This window comes from Sus scrofa, chromosome 14 (genome assembly GCF_000003025.6).
Source record: "Sus scrofa isolate TJ Tabasco breed Duroc chromosome 14, Sscrofa11.1, whole genome shotgun sequence".
In the NCBI taxonomy this organism is placed as follows: Eukaryota; Metazoa; Chordata; class Mammalia; order Artiodactyla; family Suidae; genus Sus; species Sus scrofa.
Window position 1 is genome coordinate 111993145 of NC_010456.5, and position 17828 is coordinate 112010972.

Consider the following 17828-nt stretch of genomic DNA (forward strand, 5'->3'; position numbering starts at 1 on the left):
ATTCCATAATGAAATAACAAGAAATTTTTCTTAACATTAGATCTGCTTCTACAGAGTTTTACTAATTACTCCCAGGAAGTTTAGGTTTCATGACATCACATTATATTATATCACATTTGGGTTTTCCCCAGCAGCCCCTTAAAACATAGCTAGAGATTTTCCAAGCACTTGCTGGGCAGTTTAGAGATCTGCATCCATTTGCAAGGTGATTTGTGCCGCTCTTAAGACACTGGGGCTTGCTTTCCCTTCTTCGGATCATCACGTGGTCTTTCTTTGTCAGGCTTTCAAGTTAATTATTTCCTATTTTCTGCGTTTGTTCCTTCTCCTTCCCAGGTCACTCTCTACCCTCTCCTCCACACACACATTCTTGGCCACTTGTGGGCAGCTCTTCAGCAAACCCATCTTTGTCTCTCTGCCTGCTCCAGAGCACCCTCCAAGAGCCTTGGGGTTTATTCCGGAGTGCAGCAATCTCAGAACAAAAGTATGTCATTACTGTAGAATCAAAACTTAGAGTTCCCTGTTTGTAACATTCTGCGTAATTTACTGACCTTTTGTTCTCTTAGTCCCTGCCTGCTAAGGTACTGTGTGAGCCAATCTCCCCAAATTGTTTTCTGTCTTTGTGTCTGCTTGTATCTCTGGCATCAGCTATACTGTCACTCCTCTCAGGACTCTGAAGTCAGCTTGAGCCCCCCAACAAACCTGATCTGTTGTGCATGTAACATTGTTTCTGCCGCTACCCCATTCTTTCCCATCAAGGTCAGAGTCTGTGCTCCTCCTATTGTCTTTAACAACTCAGGGTGCTAACCCTAGCTAATGAGTACCCCATAAAAGCACCATATCAGAAGTCACTCCGCTCCTATGGTCTTTGCTTCCCTACCCTCATGCCCAGAAACATTCTCAAATTACACTTTCATGGTCATCTGGCCTTCATTTCTCCAAATTACTTTTCCAATCCTGGCTAAAGTTTTGCCTTCAGTTGCTTTTTCTTTTTTTTTTTTTTTTTCTCTCTTTGCCATTTCTTGGGCCGCTCCCGCGGCATATGGAGGTTCCCAGGCTAGGGGTCGAATTGGAACTGTAGCCACCGGCCTATGCCAGAGCCACAGCAATGCAGGATCCAAGCCACATCTGCCACCTACACCACAGCTCACCTCAACGCCGGATCCTTAACCCACTGAGCAAGGCCAGGGATCAAACCTGCAACCTCATGGTTCCTAGTTGGATTTGTTAACCACTGAGCCACGACGGGAACACCCCCTTCAGTTTCTAATCAGTCTTTTCTACTTTATTCATCAACCTCTCCCCCCAGCCCCACCCTGATTTTTCTCTTCCTTCATCTCCTCACACGCAAATACCTGGGCTCGTTAATATCTTTCACCTAGTGTACAATTTCCAAGCCATCTATTTCCAGCCCACTACCAAGTAATGTGTGAAAAACCTTTACATTAACCATGTGTGTGCACACAGTATATATGTATACACAAATTCAAAGTGAGAGAAAGGATATAAACACATAATAGACTGTCCAACACTATTTGGGGGGTAGGGGAAGAGCCTTAGCAGCTCCCAGCAGTTTTGGTCCGTATGTTAAGCATATTTCGCCCTGCAATTCAAATCTGTATTATTTTCAAACACAGTTAAACAAAGAAGAGCCTTAATGCTTATTAAGGATTTAGATAACTACTTCCCTGTTAAGAAGAGATTTTTTTAAATTGTGTTTTCATTATGACTCCATCTCCATTTATTGATCAAGGGATTTCTTGCCTCACTTAACTTCATAATCTGTTGCTCAGATTAAGAAAATTTGAAAACTATTGTTTGGTAGCATGCGTACAGACTTTAAAGCAATACCTTGGAGGCTGGATGATTCAAATACTATAATCCAAGAAAAGCAACTAATTGATCATGCAGAACGTGTTTTTATGCATAACTCTTTTTTATGGACTGGACTTGCAATGAAACGAATCAGAGTAAATGTTTTGTAGATGTGCTGCTATAGAAACAGGAACTTGCTAGTGTAGTAACATCCGACAGAAAGCAATAATACAAAAGATTGGAAATACTACATGTAAAAAGCCCTTAATAAACAAATATAAAAGTCACTGTTCATTCAACACATATTCTATTATTTTCTTTTTTATGTAAGGAACAATGCTAGGTATAGAAACCTGTTATTAGGAGCAAAAAAATGTCCCTTATTTCAGTACTTCCTTTTTTTCATCCCCACAACCCAGGATATAGGTCTGTATGTATGCTTTGGGGGTGAATGAGAAACCTGTCCGTTCACTTTTACCTTCTTCCCTCCCACCACTTTGCCACCCTGTTAGCCACTTTGTTTCTCATTAATTCTTCCTCCTGAGGGCTAACAGGGAAGGAGAGGAGGTGAACTGCCAGTCATTCAAGCATGCTTAGCTACCAAAGCAGTTAAATCTCAGTACAATAAACTTTAAAGACGTGTCTAAATTCTTTTGTGTCATTTAAGATTGTGTTCCATCCAACTGATTGAACAGGCCTGACAATTAAGACTTGAACAACCTTGAGACTGATATTTTGGTTAATAGTTATTATAACACTATCTGACCTATCTGGAAGATTTTTGTAGTAAGTTCAAAGTGTGAGAGTGTGTCTAAAGAACAAAGGAAAAGGAATACTAATTTGCCCCATACTTATTACATGAGAGACCCTGGGCTGTGCAGTTTGCATTGCTTATCATTTTTATGGTTTACAATTACCCAGAAAAGCAGAATGCCCACTTTATAGACATGGAAACTGAGGCTCAGAGATACTTTGATCAGCCTCTCAGTTTGTAGGGAAAACTCTGGCTAAGAGCCTCCAAAGCACAAACCCTTTACAAAGGAGGATTGGAGATTGCTGGCAGTTTTCACCAATCACTTAACATGGGTGATTGAAAGATGGCCCTGTGTTCCTTTCAAAAATCTTCAAGAATTTGGCTCCAGAGACTTTACGGATAACTCATTTCAGCAACTGAAAACAAAATGCGTTTGTGGAATAAAAACAGTCTTTATTTCAATGAGGTGGGTTTTTATTTGTTTGTTTGTTTTCCTTCTTAAAAAAAAAAAGAGGAAAAGGAGCCACCCCAGCACTTAACAAGAACCTTCACACAATGAGCAAGTCTTCAGATTGGGCTGTGCAGACCACCAAGGAAATGGTGACGGCATAAGGGTACTTGGCCTAAGATGTTAGACGATGTAATGAACAGCTGGGGATTTCTGAGGCACAATTGTACGACACAGGAAGCCCAACTGTTGGCCATCCTGATCGAGGGCAGCTGCTGGGCTCCACTTTACGTCTGCAAACCTCGTCCCTCGCTCTCCTCAAGACGGGTGTCGCCAGCTGCCGCAGCGCCCTTGACAGCCCGCGCCTTCCCGCCCCCGCGCGCCCGCCAGGGCGGACACAGCCCGGACGCCGCGGCGCCCCCACCACTACCCCCATGCACGTGACGGGGGGCAGTTTTTCTTCTCCCCACCCCCTCCCTGAGGCCCCGCCTTCTCCTGAGAGGCTGAGGCTTTCTATTGCGCCACTACTGGACTGACCGCCGTGCCAGCCAATCAGAATATGACGCTTCAAGTAAAACCCGCCCCTTGTTGGTCCTCAGGTTCCTTCCCGCTCACACCGGAGTCACTTCCGAAGAGAGAGAACCGCCATGAAGAGAGAAGGGGGTGCCGCCCACCTCTGCTCCGACAGCCTCCCCGAGACCCAGCAGCAAGACGGCAACCACGCACCCAGCTGCTCCAGCCACAGCTCATGCCGCCGTCGCCAGCGGCGCCGACATGACAAGGCGCTGCATGCCCGCTAGGCCAGGTTTCCCCTCATCCCCAGCCCCAGGGTCGTCGCCCCCGCGCTGCCATCTGAGACCCGGTAGTACCGTCCCTGCTGCAGCGGGAAAGAGAACAGAGAGTCCTGGGGACAGGTACCGTGCAGAGGGCTTGAGAAGGGGCCGGGTCGCGGGGGCAAGGGTATGAGGGAGGACTGCGGACGGCCACTCTTCCAGTTCCCGCCATCCTCCGCGAGCTCAGGCCTCCGCGTCCGGGGCCTGGCAACCCCCTCGCCCCGCCTCCGCGCGGTGGCTGCTGGGAGTTCGAGTCTCCTTTTCTGTAGTTGGGACGCTGTTCTCGGTCTAGTGACCACAGCCTGGCTGGCGATGGACAACCCGCCTTAGGTAGAACGTGATTTTTGCCCTTTACTTTAGCTGGACCCGGGGCCCTGACTGCTAAATGCATATTTAAGTGGTTTTCTGTACGTTGTCCGTTCTAATGCTTCTAGTGGTTGAATCGTTTAAGCCTTTTCTACGTTGTGGGTAAACTTATGTAAGATGTGATGAGGGAAACCCTTCCACGAATTGCTTTATAGTCTAGTATACACGATAAGTTTTAATTAAAAGAACATGCAGATTTGGAATGTGATATATTTTCTTCTTCAGGAACTTTACGCCTTTCCAAGAGGCCAGGTTTTTTTGTAAAGATTTTGTGGGAGCTATGTAATGAGATGGAGAGTTTCATCAAATGACATCCTCTGACAATAAAACGTGTTTAAATTCTCTACGCACTTGGTACTGTCTTTTTTATTTTAAGTTTAAAAGCTTGTAGCGTAAGTTTAACAACAAATATATCTTATAATAATTGTGGTATAGGTCCACAACCCCTTATCTTAATTCCAAAAGCCAGAAAACCGTGAAAACCGAAAGTTTTCGATAAGTTTGGCGCCACATCTAACTTGGCAGCCAAACCTGACCAGAACTAATGGAAAGCTAGAGATGGTCTTTTTCCTATTAAGTGTGAGTATTCTTAAGTCTTGCTGGGGAATATTAATGTGTGTGCTTACAGGGTACAGTCTCAGACCCCCCTGGGGGCTTTACATAATACTATCCACCACCTTTCTAAAATCCAGTAAATTCAAAATTTTTAAACACATTTGGTCCCTAGAGTTTCAGATAAGGGTTTGTGTGCTGTTAACAAGTACTTTTTAAACTAGTTATAAGTAAGTAATGGATCTTTCTGTGCCTATGAATTTAAGGGATTGTTCTGTCTTGAAAGATACATTCATGGTTACTTTACAGATTTCTTGTATGTTTTACCCAAAGCCAGTTTTCTCTCAGGTGTATTACTTGAAAAGAAGAGGTACAGTGTTCCTTTTGGTAGTTAATGTAAAAACATTTAGTATTACCTTGTTTCGAGTTAATTAACTGTTTTTTAATCCTTTCTCATCTCTTTTCTTAACCAATAGCTGAAGGCATCATCCTTCTCACCTTTGCAGAACCTCTAGTATTTCTTCTTTTACTCTCTGGTAGAGTTAAATTTGTCTGATAGAATTCATTTTATGAAAACAAATGCATAGATTCTTCCTTAGATGGTCACTCATTCATTTCATGGCTACTTAGATTTTCTGCCTACATCTCAAACATTGTGGACTCTCGGTAAACCATTAAAGATGGGCATTGCTGTACTAATGTGGTCAGTAAAGTGTACAAGATGCAGAAGCTTAACCTTCAAGGGACTTGGATTGTTCAAGTTTTCTCTGAGCATTCCAACCTCATAGTGTTTAAATGTTTAGAGAAACCCATCTACCACTTATTTTATTTCAGTAAAATGAATACACTGTAGCAAAACTTGCCAGAAAGGTATTTTGCTCTACATACAATATCCCTCTTTATGCAGTTGACAGCTTCTTAAATACATAAACAAATCACGATACAAATTTGGGTAATATGGTACTGTTTCACTGTGTCTATTGTAGGGTGCAGCAGTCCTTAAATATTAAAGCAATTTGGTTTTTGTTATTGTTAATTTTCTTCCTTTTATGTGTTTTGTGTTTTTCCTATGCAATGCTTTGTTTTTTAAATGAGTTCTTAGTAAAATTTTGAAACACTACTCATTCCAATTTTTGCTGTCACTTAGATTAACATCTAACTGCAGTATATAAAGAGTATAGTAGAAGCTTAGAACTTGGTCTTTTCTGCCTTTTGCCTAGCACACTCTTCAGCTGCCTCTCCAGACCAGACAAATCACCCATATTTGCCATTGTATCATCTGTTCTTGATAGGAGTCTGTTCAGGTTTTACTTAGTTTTTATAACTGCCATTATTTTGTTCAGCAAACGTTTATTGAGCATTATTTTGTACCTGTCACTGAAGATGTCAAGGAATAGAATCAGAGTCCCTCAAGTTCTTTACCACATAGCAGCAGATTTTTCAGCCCTAGGAGGCATTCTACCACTTCCTTGAATCCACATTCCAGTCTTACTATTTTAGTGAAATAGATTATATAAACCTTAGTTTTGCTTTTATAAATTTACTCCTACAGATAGTGGTGAATTATATTTTAAAAATTGTTTATAATTGCTTAGCAAAGCATTGTTGTCATTGTCAGAACTTGATTAAACCACATAGTGAAATTCAGTTTGTGAGTGTCATTGCCACTTAATCTGAATTTTGAGGTTTTTAATATTTGCTAATGTGATCCCATATTAGTTATGCTTTTATTTTCAGGAAGCGGTCAATTATAGATTTCTTCAAACCAGCTTCAAAACAAGGTATGTATACTGTTAATGCATTTTTTTGCGGGATCTTTTGGGGAGGGAGATGGATTCAGTTTTTAAATCTACTCTAAACTCTCATTAATTTGATTAAACATGGGTCCAAAATTGAAAATATAAAGAAGATGCCGGAGTTCTCTTGTGGCACAGTAGGTTAAGGATCCGGAATTTTCACTGCAGTGTCCTGGATTGCTGCAGTGGCACGGGTTCAGTCCCTGGCCAGGGAACTTCAACACTACTGTAAAGTAGATACAGTGTTGTTCCCAAAGATAAACAAGTTATAAACATCATGAAGAAACTGCTGTTATACTTTCTTAACATTTAAAATATTCCCATCAATAATGTTAATAATACTGTTTTGTTTTTTTTCCCTTGCTTTTTTTAGGGCCGAACCCACGGCATCTGGAAGTTCCCAGCTAAGGGTCGAATCCAAGCTGCAGCTGCCAGCCTATGTGACAGCCACGGCAATGCAGGATCTGAGCCGCCGTCTGTGACCTACACCACAGCTCACCGCAATGCCGCATCCTTAACCCACTGAGTGAGGCCAGGTATCAAACCTGCATCCTCATGGATACTAGTCATCCTCATGGATACTAGTCGGGTTTGTTACTACTGAGCCACAATGGGAAGGCCCTATAATGTATACTATTTTAATTCTGTAGTAAAGTTACTTTATTTCATAAATAGAGCCGTAAGGAGCTTCTTACATGTGTAGCAAAAGGGAGCTTTATGAAAATAAGGCTACATAAATCGTCTCCCCGACCCCCCCCGCCCTGTAAAATGTATATCATCAACTAAATATCAATTTTAAACTTTTGTGATAGCTTAATATTTTAAGTGTTAATAATATATAGTAAATATATAAATGTAATCGTTGTGCTATTTTTAGTAACATACAATGTGTATGTGTTTTAATTGGCTGTTTAGACAAACATATGTTGGATTCTCCACAAAAATCGAACATCAGATATGGAGGAAGTGGATTGTCCATCACTGGAAGAGAGCAGTTTGAAAAGAAACTGTCCTCACCAAAAAGATCTAAACCTAAAAGGGTGTCATCAGAAAAAAGCCCTGTCTTGGAGGCGTTCATGAAAGGTGTTAAAGAGCACCATAGAGATCGTGGTGTACATGAGTCACATCAGCCTTATGTGTCACTCGCCACCAAATGTCCAAAGGCAGTTACAAAATATGTTACTCCTTCATATCTCTTGTCAGGAGAAACGAAGAAAAAACATCAATCTCCAGAGGGAAGGAAGTCACATTTCATTCATGAAAATAGCAGGGAGAAGAATGATGGAGATCGAGGCAAGATCAGTGCTGATTCTAAAAAGCAGGCCACAGTGACAGAAGCTGACAACTTCAAGAACAGCTCCAGAAGTCTTAGCAGCAGGAGCAGCCTATCTAGGCACCACCCAGGAGAAAGCCCACTGGGAGCTAAGTTCCAGTTGAGTCTAGCTTCTTACCGAAAAGAAAGAGAACTAAAGAGGTTGAGAAGGGAACAAATGGAGCAGAGAATCAATTCAGAAAATTCTTTCTCAGCAAGCAGTCCTTCCTTAAAATCCTCTAGTATAGGAAGAAAACCAAGGCAGGAACAGAGTAAACGGAATGATGTCACATCTCGAAACAGCAATCTTTCAAACCTGGTAGGTGCAATAATTGCTGGATGAGCTTGGCTGCTGCTTTATCAAATTTAGAATACTAAAGCTAAAATTATAATCATTAACATAATCTCCATACCTTTTGTTAAGGAGATACTGCTACACAGTTTGTGTAGAAGCTAGTTCACTAAGTGTCCTCCAACTGTCCGTTGAATTTAGTAATGCAGTGTTCTTGCCCTTAATTTTTTCAGACCAGGAACAAAGATCTTTCTTAATTAAGATGTGCTGAAGGGAGATTCTTAAGGGAATGTAAAATCTGAAACAATAGGAAATGGTTTAGAACAGAGGTTCTCAAAATGTGGTCCTTAGACTAGCAACATCAGCATCACCTGGGAACATGTTACAAATGCAGATTCTCAGGTCCTACTCCAAACTGACTGAACCAGAAATTGTGGAGGTAGAGTCTAGCAACTTGTAGTTAACAAGCCTTCCAGGTTATTCTGACGTACTTTAAAGTTTGAGAATCACTGATTGAGGTATATATAAATCTTAAATAATCGAGTATGGGTGTTAGAAAACTATCCAAATACATCTTAAGCTCATCAAATTTCTCTTTTGAAAATAGAACAAACATACTAGTATAAAAGCTATTCCTCTCCCCTGGAAAGTGAAGGTGTTAAATACATCTGTTTCAGAGAGCTTCTCTAGATACAGAGCAACTAAAGGAAGATGTGATATTGAGAAAGTGTTTTATTAATAAAATGCAATGAGATTTTAAAACCAGATGGACCAAAAATAAACCAAACTATGACATTTTACAAGTGAATAGAGATTGTTGCATTTTATATTGCTGCAAAATATATTTGTAAACTCTAGGGTTCCTTTGCAAGGAATTTGGTGCCTTTACCAAAATTGTGGTGTAGGTTGCAGACACAGCTTGGATCCTGTGTTGCTGTGGCTGTGACGTAGGCCGGCGGCTATAGCTCCAATTTGACCCCTAGCCTGGGAACCTCCACATGCCACTAGTGTGGCCCTAAAAGGCAAAAAAAAAATATTAAAATTAAATACTCTATTATAGAAGTTAGGATTTACCTCCAAATTTGGTGCTTATTTTATTCAGTCTAGAAATCTGTGTTTAAATATTATGAAGAAAAGTTCACATTCTTGACTGATCCTAACTCCTAATTAGTTTTTTTTGGTTTTGTTTTTTTCATTTTGCTAATAGGAAAATGGACATCTCTCAAGAAAAAGATCCTCTTCTGATTCATGGGAACCTACTTCAGGTAGAATCACAATTAAATTTAAGGATTTTAAATTTTGCCATCTTTGGAGTTCCCGTCATGACCCAGTGGTAGCGAAATCCACTAGTATCCATGAGGATGCAGGTTCAATCCCTGGCCTAGCTCAGTGGGTTAAGAATCCGGTGTTGCTGTGAGCTGTGGTGTAGGTCACAGATGTGGCTTGGATCCCATGTTGCTGTGGCTGTGCTGTAGCCCGGCAGCTACAGCTCTGATTCAGTCCTTAGCCTGGGAACTTCTATATGCCATGGGTGCAGCCCTAAAAAGACAAAAAAAAAAACCAAAAAAACCCCGAAAAAAACCCAAAATTAATTAATTAATTTGCCATCTTAAATGGCACTGCTTTTACTTATATTTGTTTGAATATGCAGTTTCCTTCCTAGAGGTAAATTGTGTGTCTCAGATTAGTTAAAGAGTTTGGTAAAGTTATATTCAAAAGGAATAGTTCTTGAATTTAGTATCCATAAATAGTGGTTTGTCTTGACTCTTCTTTGCCGCCTTCAAAAGTTCCTAACAATGTGTTTCTCATATTGGTATTCATTGTTTTACTTTTGAATCCTTGGCCACATTAAGAAGCATAATCTGGGAGGTCCCATCCTGGTACAGCAGAAACGAATCCGACTAGGAACCATGAGGTTGCAGGTTCGGTCCCTGGCCTTGCTCAGTGGGTCAAGGATCCGGCATTGCCATGAGCTGCGATCAGGTCACAGATGTGGCTCAGATCTGGTGTTGCTGTGGCTCTGGCATAGGCCAGCAGCTACAGCTCTGATTGGACCCCTAGCCTGGGAACCTCCATATGCTGCAGGTGCAGCCCTAAAATGACAAAAGACAAAAAAAAAAAAAAAAAAAAAAAAAAAAAGGCATAATCTTATATTCTTGGAATTGTGGGCTGAGGTTTTGATATTGTAGATGCTTTGTGAAAATTTGAAACTTTTATCATGGTTTAAAATAGTGTTTCTGACCATTTCAAATACAAAGATCCCTTTTTAATACCGAATTTCAAGGATAGCTATATGATATCAGTTTGTACTTTAGTGTCTATTGGTTGAGAAAGTACGTAATAACAAACAGCTACTGTTAATTCAGTAATTCTTAAAAGTATTATTTTTAACTAGAAAATAGAACATTGTAAAATTCAAACATTGCAGAAATTGTAACACAGAAATGGAAGGCCGCAAGAAATACCAGCTGTTAATAATAGTCTGGTGCATCAAATTTTTTTTTCTGCTATGACCACAGACTTTGAAAAATGGACTTTACAAATTCCCACAATCAGTAAAATAACTTTGGACATGCTGATAATAGCCAACATGTTTTAGAGATTTTTGTTTTTTATTAAAGCATAGTTGATTTACAGTGTTGTGCCAACTTCTGCTATACAGCATAGTGACCCAGTCATACATATATGGACATTTCCTTTCTTATATTATCTTCCACTAAGGTCTATCCCAAGAGACTGGCTATAGTTCCCTGTGCTATACAGTAGGACTTCATTGCTTATCTATTCTAAATGTAATAGTTTCCATCTACTAACCCCAAACTCTCAGTCCTTCCCCCCCCCACCCCTTTGTCAACCACAAATCTGTCCTCTATGTCTGTGGGTCTTAAAACTCTTGTTTTCTTATACATTCTAGAGTTGTATTGCATTTTGACCAAGTGATCTCAAGTTAAAAATCAATTTTAAGCCAAAGATGAAATCATATTTTACTATTATAAAAGGAGCTCCTAGGATACAATAGTAAATTTGAAGTTTATGTGCTTTTTTTAATTTAAAAAATTTTTACAGTGTTGGTTTTAGTGATCAAATTTTAGTGAATTTTGACGTTATAGTATAAGAACAATAATTTCTTAGCCATGAGATTACTCCTGTACTCACTGTGTTACGTATTTGAAACAATAAATTATCACTGCACTGAGGTGAATGGAAAAACATGTCTTTAGGCTAGCTCTGCTGCTATAGGCGGCCACTAGTGGTGGTGTTTGCCACCAAACTGTTCCGCATTCTTTTTCTCTGGTAGTGACATCTAAATTTTTTTCAGTTCATGGATTGGCAGATTTCATCAATGGTGACTGAAGTAGTTTCCTTTATACAAACTCACATACTGAAGTTCTTGAACACTGCTTGAAAAAGATGTTGTCTGTGTATTTTCAGAGGCAGGCTTAAGATAATTGCCTTTACTTAAATATTTTTATTTGCAACATTTTTCCATATGTTTCATAGTCTTCATTAATAATTATGGTATTGGACTCTTAGTAAATACACATTTATACTTGAGTTGACTGTCAATGTAATGTAATAGCCGTAAGGGAATTTTTCACTCTAGATAACATGAATGTTTATCTGATAATTAGATAGTGAATAGATCCTAATCCAAATGTTATATTCATGTAGCATATATGCTGTTACACATAACAGTTGTGGTGGCTGGAGTTCCCGTCATGGCTCAGCGGTTAACGAATCCAACTAGGAACAGTGAGGTTGAGGGTTCAATCCCTGGCCTTGCTCATTGGGTTAAGGATCCGGCGTTGCCGTGAGCTGAGGTGTAGGTCACAGACGTGGCTCAGATCCCGTGTTGCTGTGGCTGTGGTGCAGGCCGGCGGCTACAGTTCCGATTCGACCCCTAGCCTGGCAACCTCCATATGCCGCAGGAGCAGCCCAAGAAATGGCAAAAAGACAAAAAAAAAAAAAACCAAACAGTTGTGGTGGTATACATAATCACACAGTCATTAATCACACAAGTTTAAGGATTTTAGAAATGTTGGCAGGGTAGGCATTTAGTTCTTTGGTCTCCCAGAGGCTTGTCCTTTGGCTGAATTCTGAGAACCATCTTAATCCATCCCTAGTTAACTCCCCTATTGAACATTTGGATTTTTCTTTCTTCTCTTTTTGCAAATTCAGTCCCTGTCTTATCTGAATATTTTATGTATTAGTAGATATTTGAAGTGTTGTAAAGACATTCAGCCTACAGGTTGTACAAGGGGTACAGAAAGAAATAGTTACTCATTGCTGTAGAGAGCTTTCAAAAGGGGACCTGTAGTACCAATTCAGCCTCCTCTTAATGCTAGATATTAAAAGGTCTTAATAAGCTGATTTTTTTCCTAAACTTTGCCAACAGTTTTTCTTTCTTCCTAGATAAGTCTTTAATTCCTAAACAAAGCAGGAATTTCTCATTACTAGCAATGTATAAATTGTCTTACTTCTCTAGGGAAATGGAGCAAAACTCAAACTACCAGCTCTGTAGCTACCTTTTTTGTAACCCCCAAACTTGTGATAGCCCATGTAAGTTTTCTCTTTTTCTTAGTTATTTGATTTCTCATCCTGCCCTATCGGGGACCTCTGTCCTTTTTTTTTTTTTTTTTTTTTAAGACATCTAACCCCAGAAACCTCAGTGGGCATGGAATGATTTCTTAGGTCATAGGAGATATCTATAGAAGAATGAAGATAGGAGAATTGGTTTATTAATTGAGTTTTCATTTTTATTTATGGTTTTTTGTTGTTGTTATTGTTGTTTTTCAGGGCTGCATCCATGGCATAGGGAGGTTTCCAGGCTAGGGGTCCAATTGGAGCTACAGCTGCCAGCCTACACCACAGCCACAGCAGTGCCAGATCCAAACCACATTTGTGACCTACACCACAGCTCACGACAACGTGGAATTCTTAAGCCACTGAGCGAGGCCAGGGATCCTGCATGCTCATGGATCCTAGTCGGGTTCGTTAACCACTGAGCCACAACGGGAATCCTGAGTTTTCATTTTTATAAATTGAATTTTTCAGACTATATATTGATCAAGCTATCCAAATAATTGCTTAACTCTTGAGGTTATGGGGGTTTTTTTTGTTTGGTTTGATTTTAATGAAACTGTTGAGGATTTGGAGACGTCTGTCCATGTGCAGAAAGAAGCTTGATTTAGGGAAATTTGATTTTAGAATACTGATTATATAAATACTGAATTTTAAATGATTAGTGAAGTTTAGTGAATTAATGAAACATCACTTTTTTTTTTTTTTTTGGTCTTTTTAGGGCAACACCCGTGGCATATGAAGGTTCCCAGGCTAGGGGTCGAATTGGAGCTGTAGCTGCAGGCCTATGCCACAGCCACAGCAACTCCAGAAATGAATTGCATCTGCAACCTACCCCACAGCTCACAGCGACACTGGATCCTTAACCCACTGAGCAAGGCCAGGGATCAAACCCCAGGCCTCATGGATACTAGTCGGGTTCGTTAACCACTGAGCCGCAATGGGAACTACAAAACATCACATTTTTTTAAAACACAAGAAATTCTTAAAAACTAACTTAAATATATGTGGTATTAAAGAACTTCTAGGAGTTCCTGTCATGGCGCAGTGGTTACCTGTCATGGCGCAGTGGTTAACGAATCCAGCTAGGAACCATGAGGTTGCAGGTTTGATCCCTGGCCTTGCTCAGTGGGTTAAGGATCGGGCATTTCCTGCCATGAGCTGTGGTGTAGGTTGTAGATGTGGCTCGGATCCGATGTTGCTGTGGCTCTGGTGTAGGACTGTGGTTACGGTTTCAATTAGACCCCTAGCCTGGGAACCTCCATATGCTGCGGGAGCGGCCCTAGAAAGGGCAAAAAAGACTAAATAAATAAATAAATAAAGTACTTCTAGATGGAGCGCCTAACACAGAGAAAGATTTCCTAGGGCCTCCATGACAAAGAACCTAAACCTAGATGGCTTAAAACAATAGAAACTTATAGTCTCATGATTCTGGAAGCTAGAATTCCCAAACAAGGTTATCAGCAGGACCATTCTCTCTCTAACAATGGAGGAGAATCCTTCCTTGCCTCTTCTAGCTTCTGGTATTGTCTACAATCCATGATATTCCTTGACTTGTAGATGTACTTTAGTCATGTGGCATCTTCCTCCTATATGTGTCTTCACATTATCTTCCCTCTGCATGTCTTTCTTCATGTCCACATTTCCCCTTTTTATAAGGACACCATTTGTATTGGATTAAGATGCACCCTATTGGCCTCATTTTAATTTGATTACCCCTGTAAAAGCCCTGTATCTAATTAAGGTCATAGTCTGAGGTTCTGGGAGTTAACACTTCAACATATCATCTTGGGAGCTACACCTGAACCTATAACACAGCTGAAGACTAGAAGGATACATGAGAAAGAATGAACACTTATATGGTAGGGGGAAAGACTTAGGGGAATTTTTTTTAATTGAGAAATTAAAATTTGTCTTCAACTAGTTATTGTGTATGTATTTTGAGGTTCTATAAATTCAGATGTGAAAAGTGTTTATCATTTCTAGAATCAGGTAGGCTTTAGACCAAGAAAGAGTGTATGCACTTTGAAGGAAAGTGCCTTTAGAATCCTTCCCTTGATACAAATAGGCAATTTTTTAGTGTTTTGAGGAGTAACCCTTTTAATTCTATTAGGTAATAAACTTTTAATAGCTTTGAATGAAAATGAGCTTTAAATTTCTTGGACCCAAGTATTTTAGTTAATAAGTTAATGTTAACTTTTTTCCTTATTTCATATATGATGAATAATCTCAGCCTAAACTTTTAGAATTTAAACATTTTGTCAGAGTGTTCTAGACGCTCATTGAATAAACTTAGAATAAGATAAAAAAAATATGCTTTTCACTAATCTGGCAAAAATTAAATTTTAGCAGGCTCTAAGCAGAATAAATTTCCTGACAAAAGAAAAAGGAACTCTGTGGACTCAGATCTGAAAAGCTCAAGAGAATCTATAATGCCAAAAGTAAAAGCCCCCTTGAGAAGCGTCCTGACAGACCACATCAGAGAGAAGAGTTTGTAAAACCTGTTGCACTCAAAACACCTGGTAATGTATTGTGCTTGGAAGATATACCCAAGGAACCATATGAAGAAGCTGATTACTCCTCTTCAGGCTTGGCACCTTCAAATTCCGGGCACCATTCTTCCAGGAATAGTGACCAAATCCGTTTGGCAAGTACCAAAGAGACTAAGATGCAGAAACCCCATTTACCTTTACCTCAGGAACAGTCTGCGGTTAAAAAAACTAGCAACCTTCATAAAAATAAAACTGCTAGCTCTGTGACATCACATTTACTTTCGCATGTTCCAAGTGCTGGTTCCTCTGGGGTTCCATTAAGTGTTAAAAATTTAACTCCTACGGTTCCTAAAAAAGATAAAGAGCGTTCCTCATCTAAAGAAGGTTCTGGGCATTCTACAGAGTCCTCCAAACACAAGGAACACAAGGCAAAGACTAATAAGGCTGATTCTAACATATCTTCAGGGAAAATTTCTGGGGGATCTTTGCATGCAGAATATGGCACTCCTACAAAGTCTCCCCCGGCTGCTTTGGAAGTTGTGCCATGTGTTCCAAGCCCAACAGCACCTTCAGATAAAGCCCCTTCAGATGAGAGTTCAGGAAATTCCAATGCAGGTAGCAATGCACTGAAAAGAAAACTAAGGGGTGATTTTGATAGTGATGAAGAAAGTTTAGGTTACAACCTAGACAGTGATGAGGAAGAGGAAACATTAAAATCACTGGAAGAAATAATGGCTTTGAACTTCAATCAGACTCCTGCAACTACAGGAAAGCCTCCTGCTCTTTCTAAGGAGCTTAGATCTCAGTCATCAGACTATACAGTAAGTACTTCTGTGATATTTATCTTTACTTGAAGAGAGATGGATTGACTAGTGAAAGAGGGATAGACTGTTAAAACGTATTTTAAAATTTAGTATTTGTTACAACTCATAATTAGACTGAAAGTGTGTAGTTCTTGTTTGGTTAATGGGTTTCCCATATCTTTAGCTTTATAACTGTAAATCAGTGGTCTCCAAACTTTTTTGATCATGTACACTTTTATTAGTAAAACAAATTTTGAGCATGTACCCCAGTATATATGTATTCTTATAGATTATATACATGTACCACTATACTACTGTGTACTTTCTAAAGCATATGAAAAAAATAGAATTTGAAAAGAAAAAAGCATTTTTCTATATAAGTTATATAGAAGTTACTATAGAGTAAGTTCTACTGGAGTTTCTATAGAAGTTCCATATAAATAGAAGTTCTATTATTTTCTTCCTGCACCCCAATGGATCACCTTGCACACCCCCTGCTTTGGAGACCACTGCTGTAAATGAAGGTAGAGTGTAGAAATGTTGTTAATTGTGGTGTGCAATTTTATTTATAAAATGCTTCATTCTGTCTCGGGCATAAGCTGAATTAAATTCTCATATGTCTGTAAAATTTGGTGGGGAAGGTGTTAATGTTTCATGGTAACACCTAAAAATTAGCAGTTTAATTCCACTAAAATAGAATATAAAAATAAAAACGAGGTAGCCTTGGAGCCCTTGGGTGTGGCAGTCAGTTCCTAAAGCTGGCAGGGTTTTTATAAGTAGTGCCTTCCCTAATAAATGATAAAATCAAATTGCTTGCAGTACAAAATTCTAGATTTAAAGCATGATAGTGAAAATTCTCTTTTTTGTGAAAGATATCCTCCTGGCCCAGGTTATTGAAATAGAAAATAGTTTTTAGGGCTCTGCATAACTTTTAAAATATCCCAATTCTTCTACTAAGATATGTTATGAAGCATTCCTAAATTGTCTTCTTGTTTTAGGAACGTGTTCATAGTGGAACTTACACAAACACTTTAGAGCGTCTAGTGAAGGAGATGGAAGACACACAAAGGTAGGTTAGCATCATGACCACCTTGCTAAATTTAACATTGTTTGTATGGCTGGCTTTTATCTTTTAGAAAAGTGAGACATTGGTATGTGCTACTGCTGTTATAACAGTTTTGCTGTAGTTATGTTAGAAATAAGGTGTTCTTGGAGTTCCCGTTGTGGCTTAATGGTTTAAGAACCTGACATAGTCCCTGTGAGGTTTCAGGTTTGATCCCTGTCCTCGCTCAGCAGGTTAAGGATCTGGCGTTATTACCACAAGCTGAAGCATAGATTGCAGATTCCGCCCTGATCCAGTTTTGTTGTGGCTGTGGCGTAAGCCAGCAGCTGTGGCTCTGATTTGACCCCTAGCCTGGGAACTTTAATATGCCACAGATACGGCCCTAAAAGGGGAAAAAAAAAAGAGAGAGAGAATTAAGGTATTGTTATTCAGAGGCTAAATCAGAAGATCTGTATTCTAATGGTATACTGCATTAATTCATTAGTATGAATTCCTTTCTGCATACCACAACTAGTATCTAACAGCTGAAATTCTTGATAACATAAAATTTACCATTTCAGAGTTCCCGCTGTGGTGCAGTGGTATAACAATCTGGCATTGTCTGTGGCATTGCTGGTTCAATCCTTGGCTTGGTGCAGTGGTTTAAAGGATCCAGTATTGCCGCAGCTGACACATCGGTCACAGCTGCAGCTCAGATTCAGTCCCTGGCCAGGGAACTTCCATA

At 39.7% G+C, this 17828-nt stretch overlaps 1 protein-coding gene and 1 pseudogene across 6 annotated transcripts in view; both read left to right on the forward strand.

Moving 5' to 3' along the window:
* LOC110256637 (SMC5-SMC6 complex localization factor protein 2) overlaps positions 3637-17828 on the forward strand; it is a 52529-nt gene continuing 38337 nt past the window's right edge. The window contains exons 1-6 of one of the 5 annotated variants that reach the window (XM_021072669.1): positions 3637-3928; positions 6503-6546; positions 7477-8192; positions 9373-9430; positions 15096-16059; positions 17040-17110. In XM_021072669.1, coding sequence (XP_020928328.1) covers positions 15415-16059; positions 17040-17110 — 716 coding nt within the window. In that variant the 5' untranslated portion in view covers positions 3637-3928; positions 6503-6546; positions 7477-8192; positions 9373-9430; positions 15096-15414. The remainder of the gene's footprint in view (positions 3929-6502; positions 6547-7476; positions 8193-9372; positions 9431-15095; positions 16060-17039; positions 17111-17828) is intronic. The other 4 variants (XM_021072666.1, XM_021072665.1, XM_021072667.1 and 1 more) reach the window with 4 other exon arrangements.
* On the forward strand, positions 3716-4559 carry LOC110256638 (annotated as a pseudogene). Its single transcript, XR_002338423.1, has one exon. The product of XR_002338423.1 is annotated as an SMC5-SMC6 complex localization factor protein 2 pseudogene (transcript).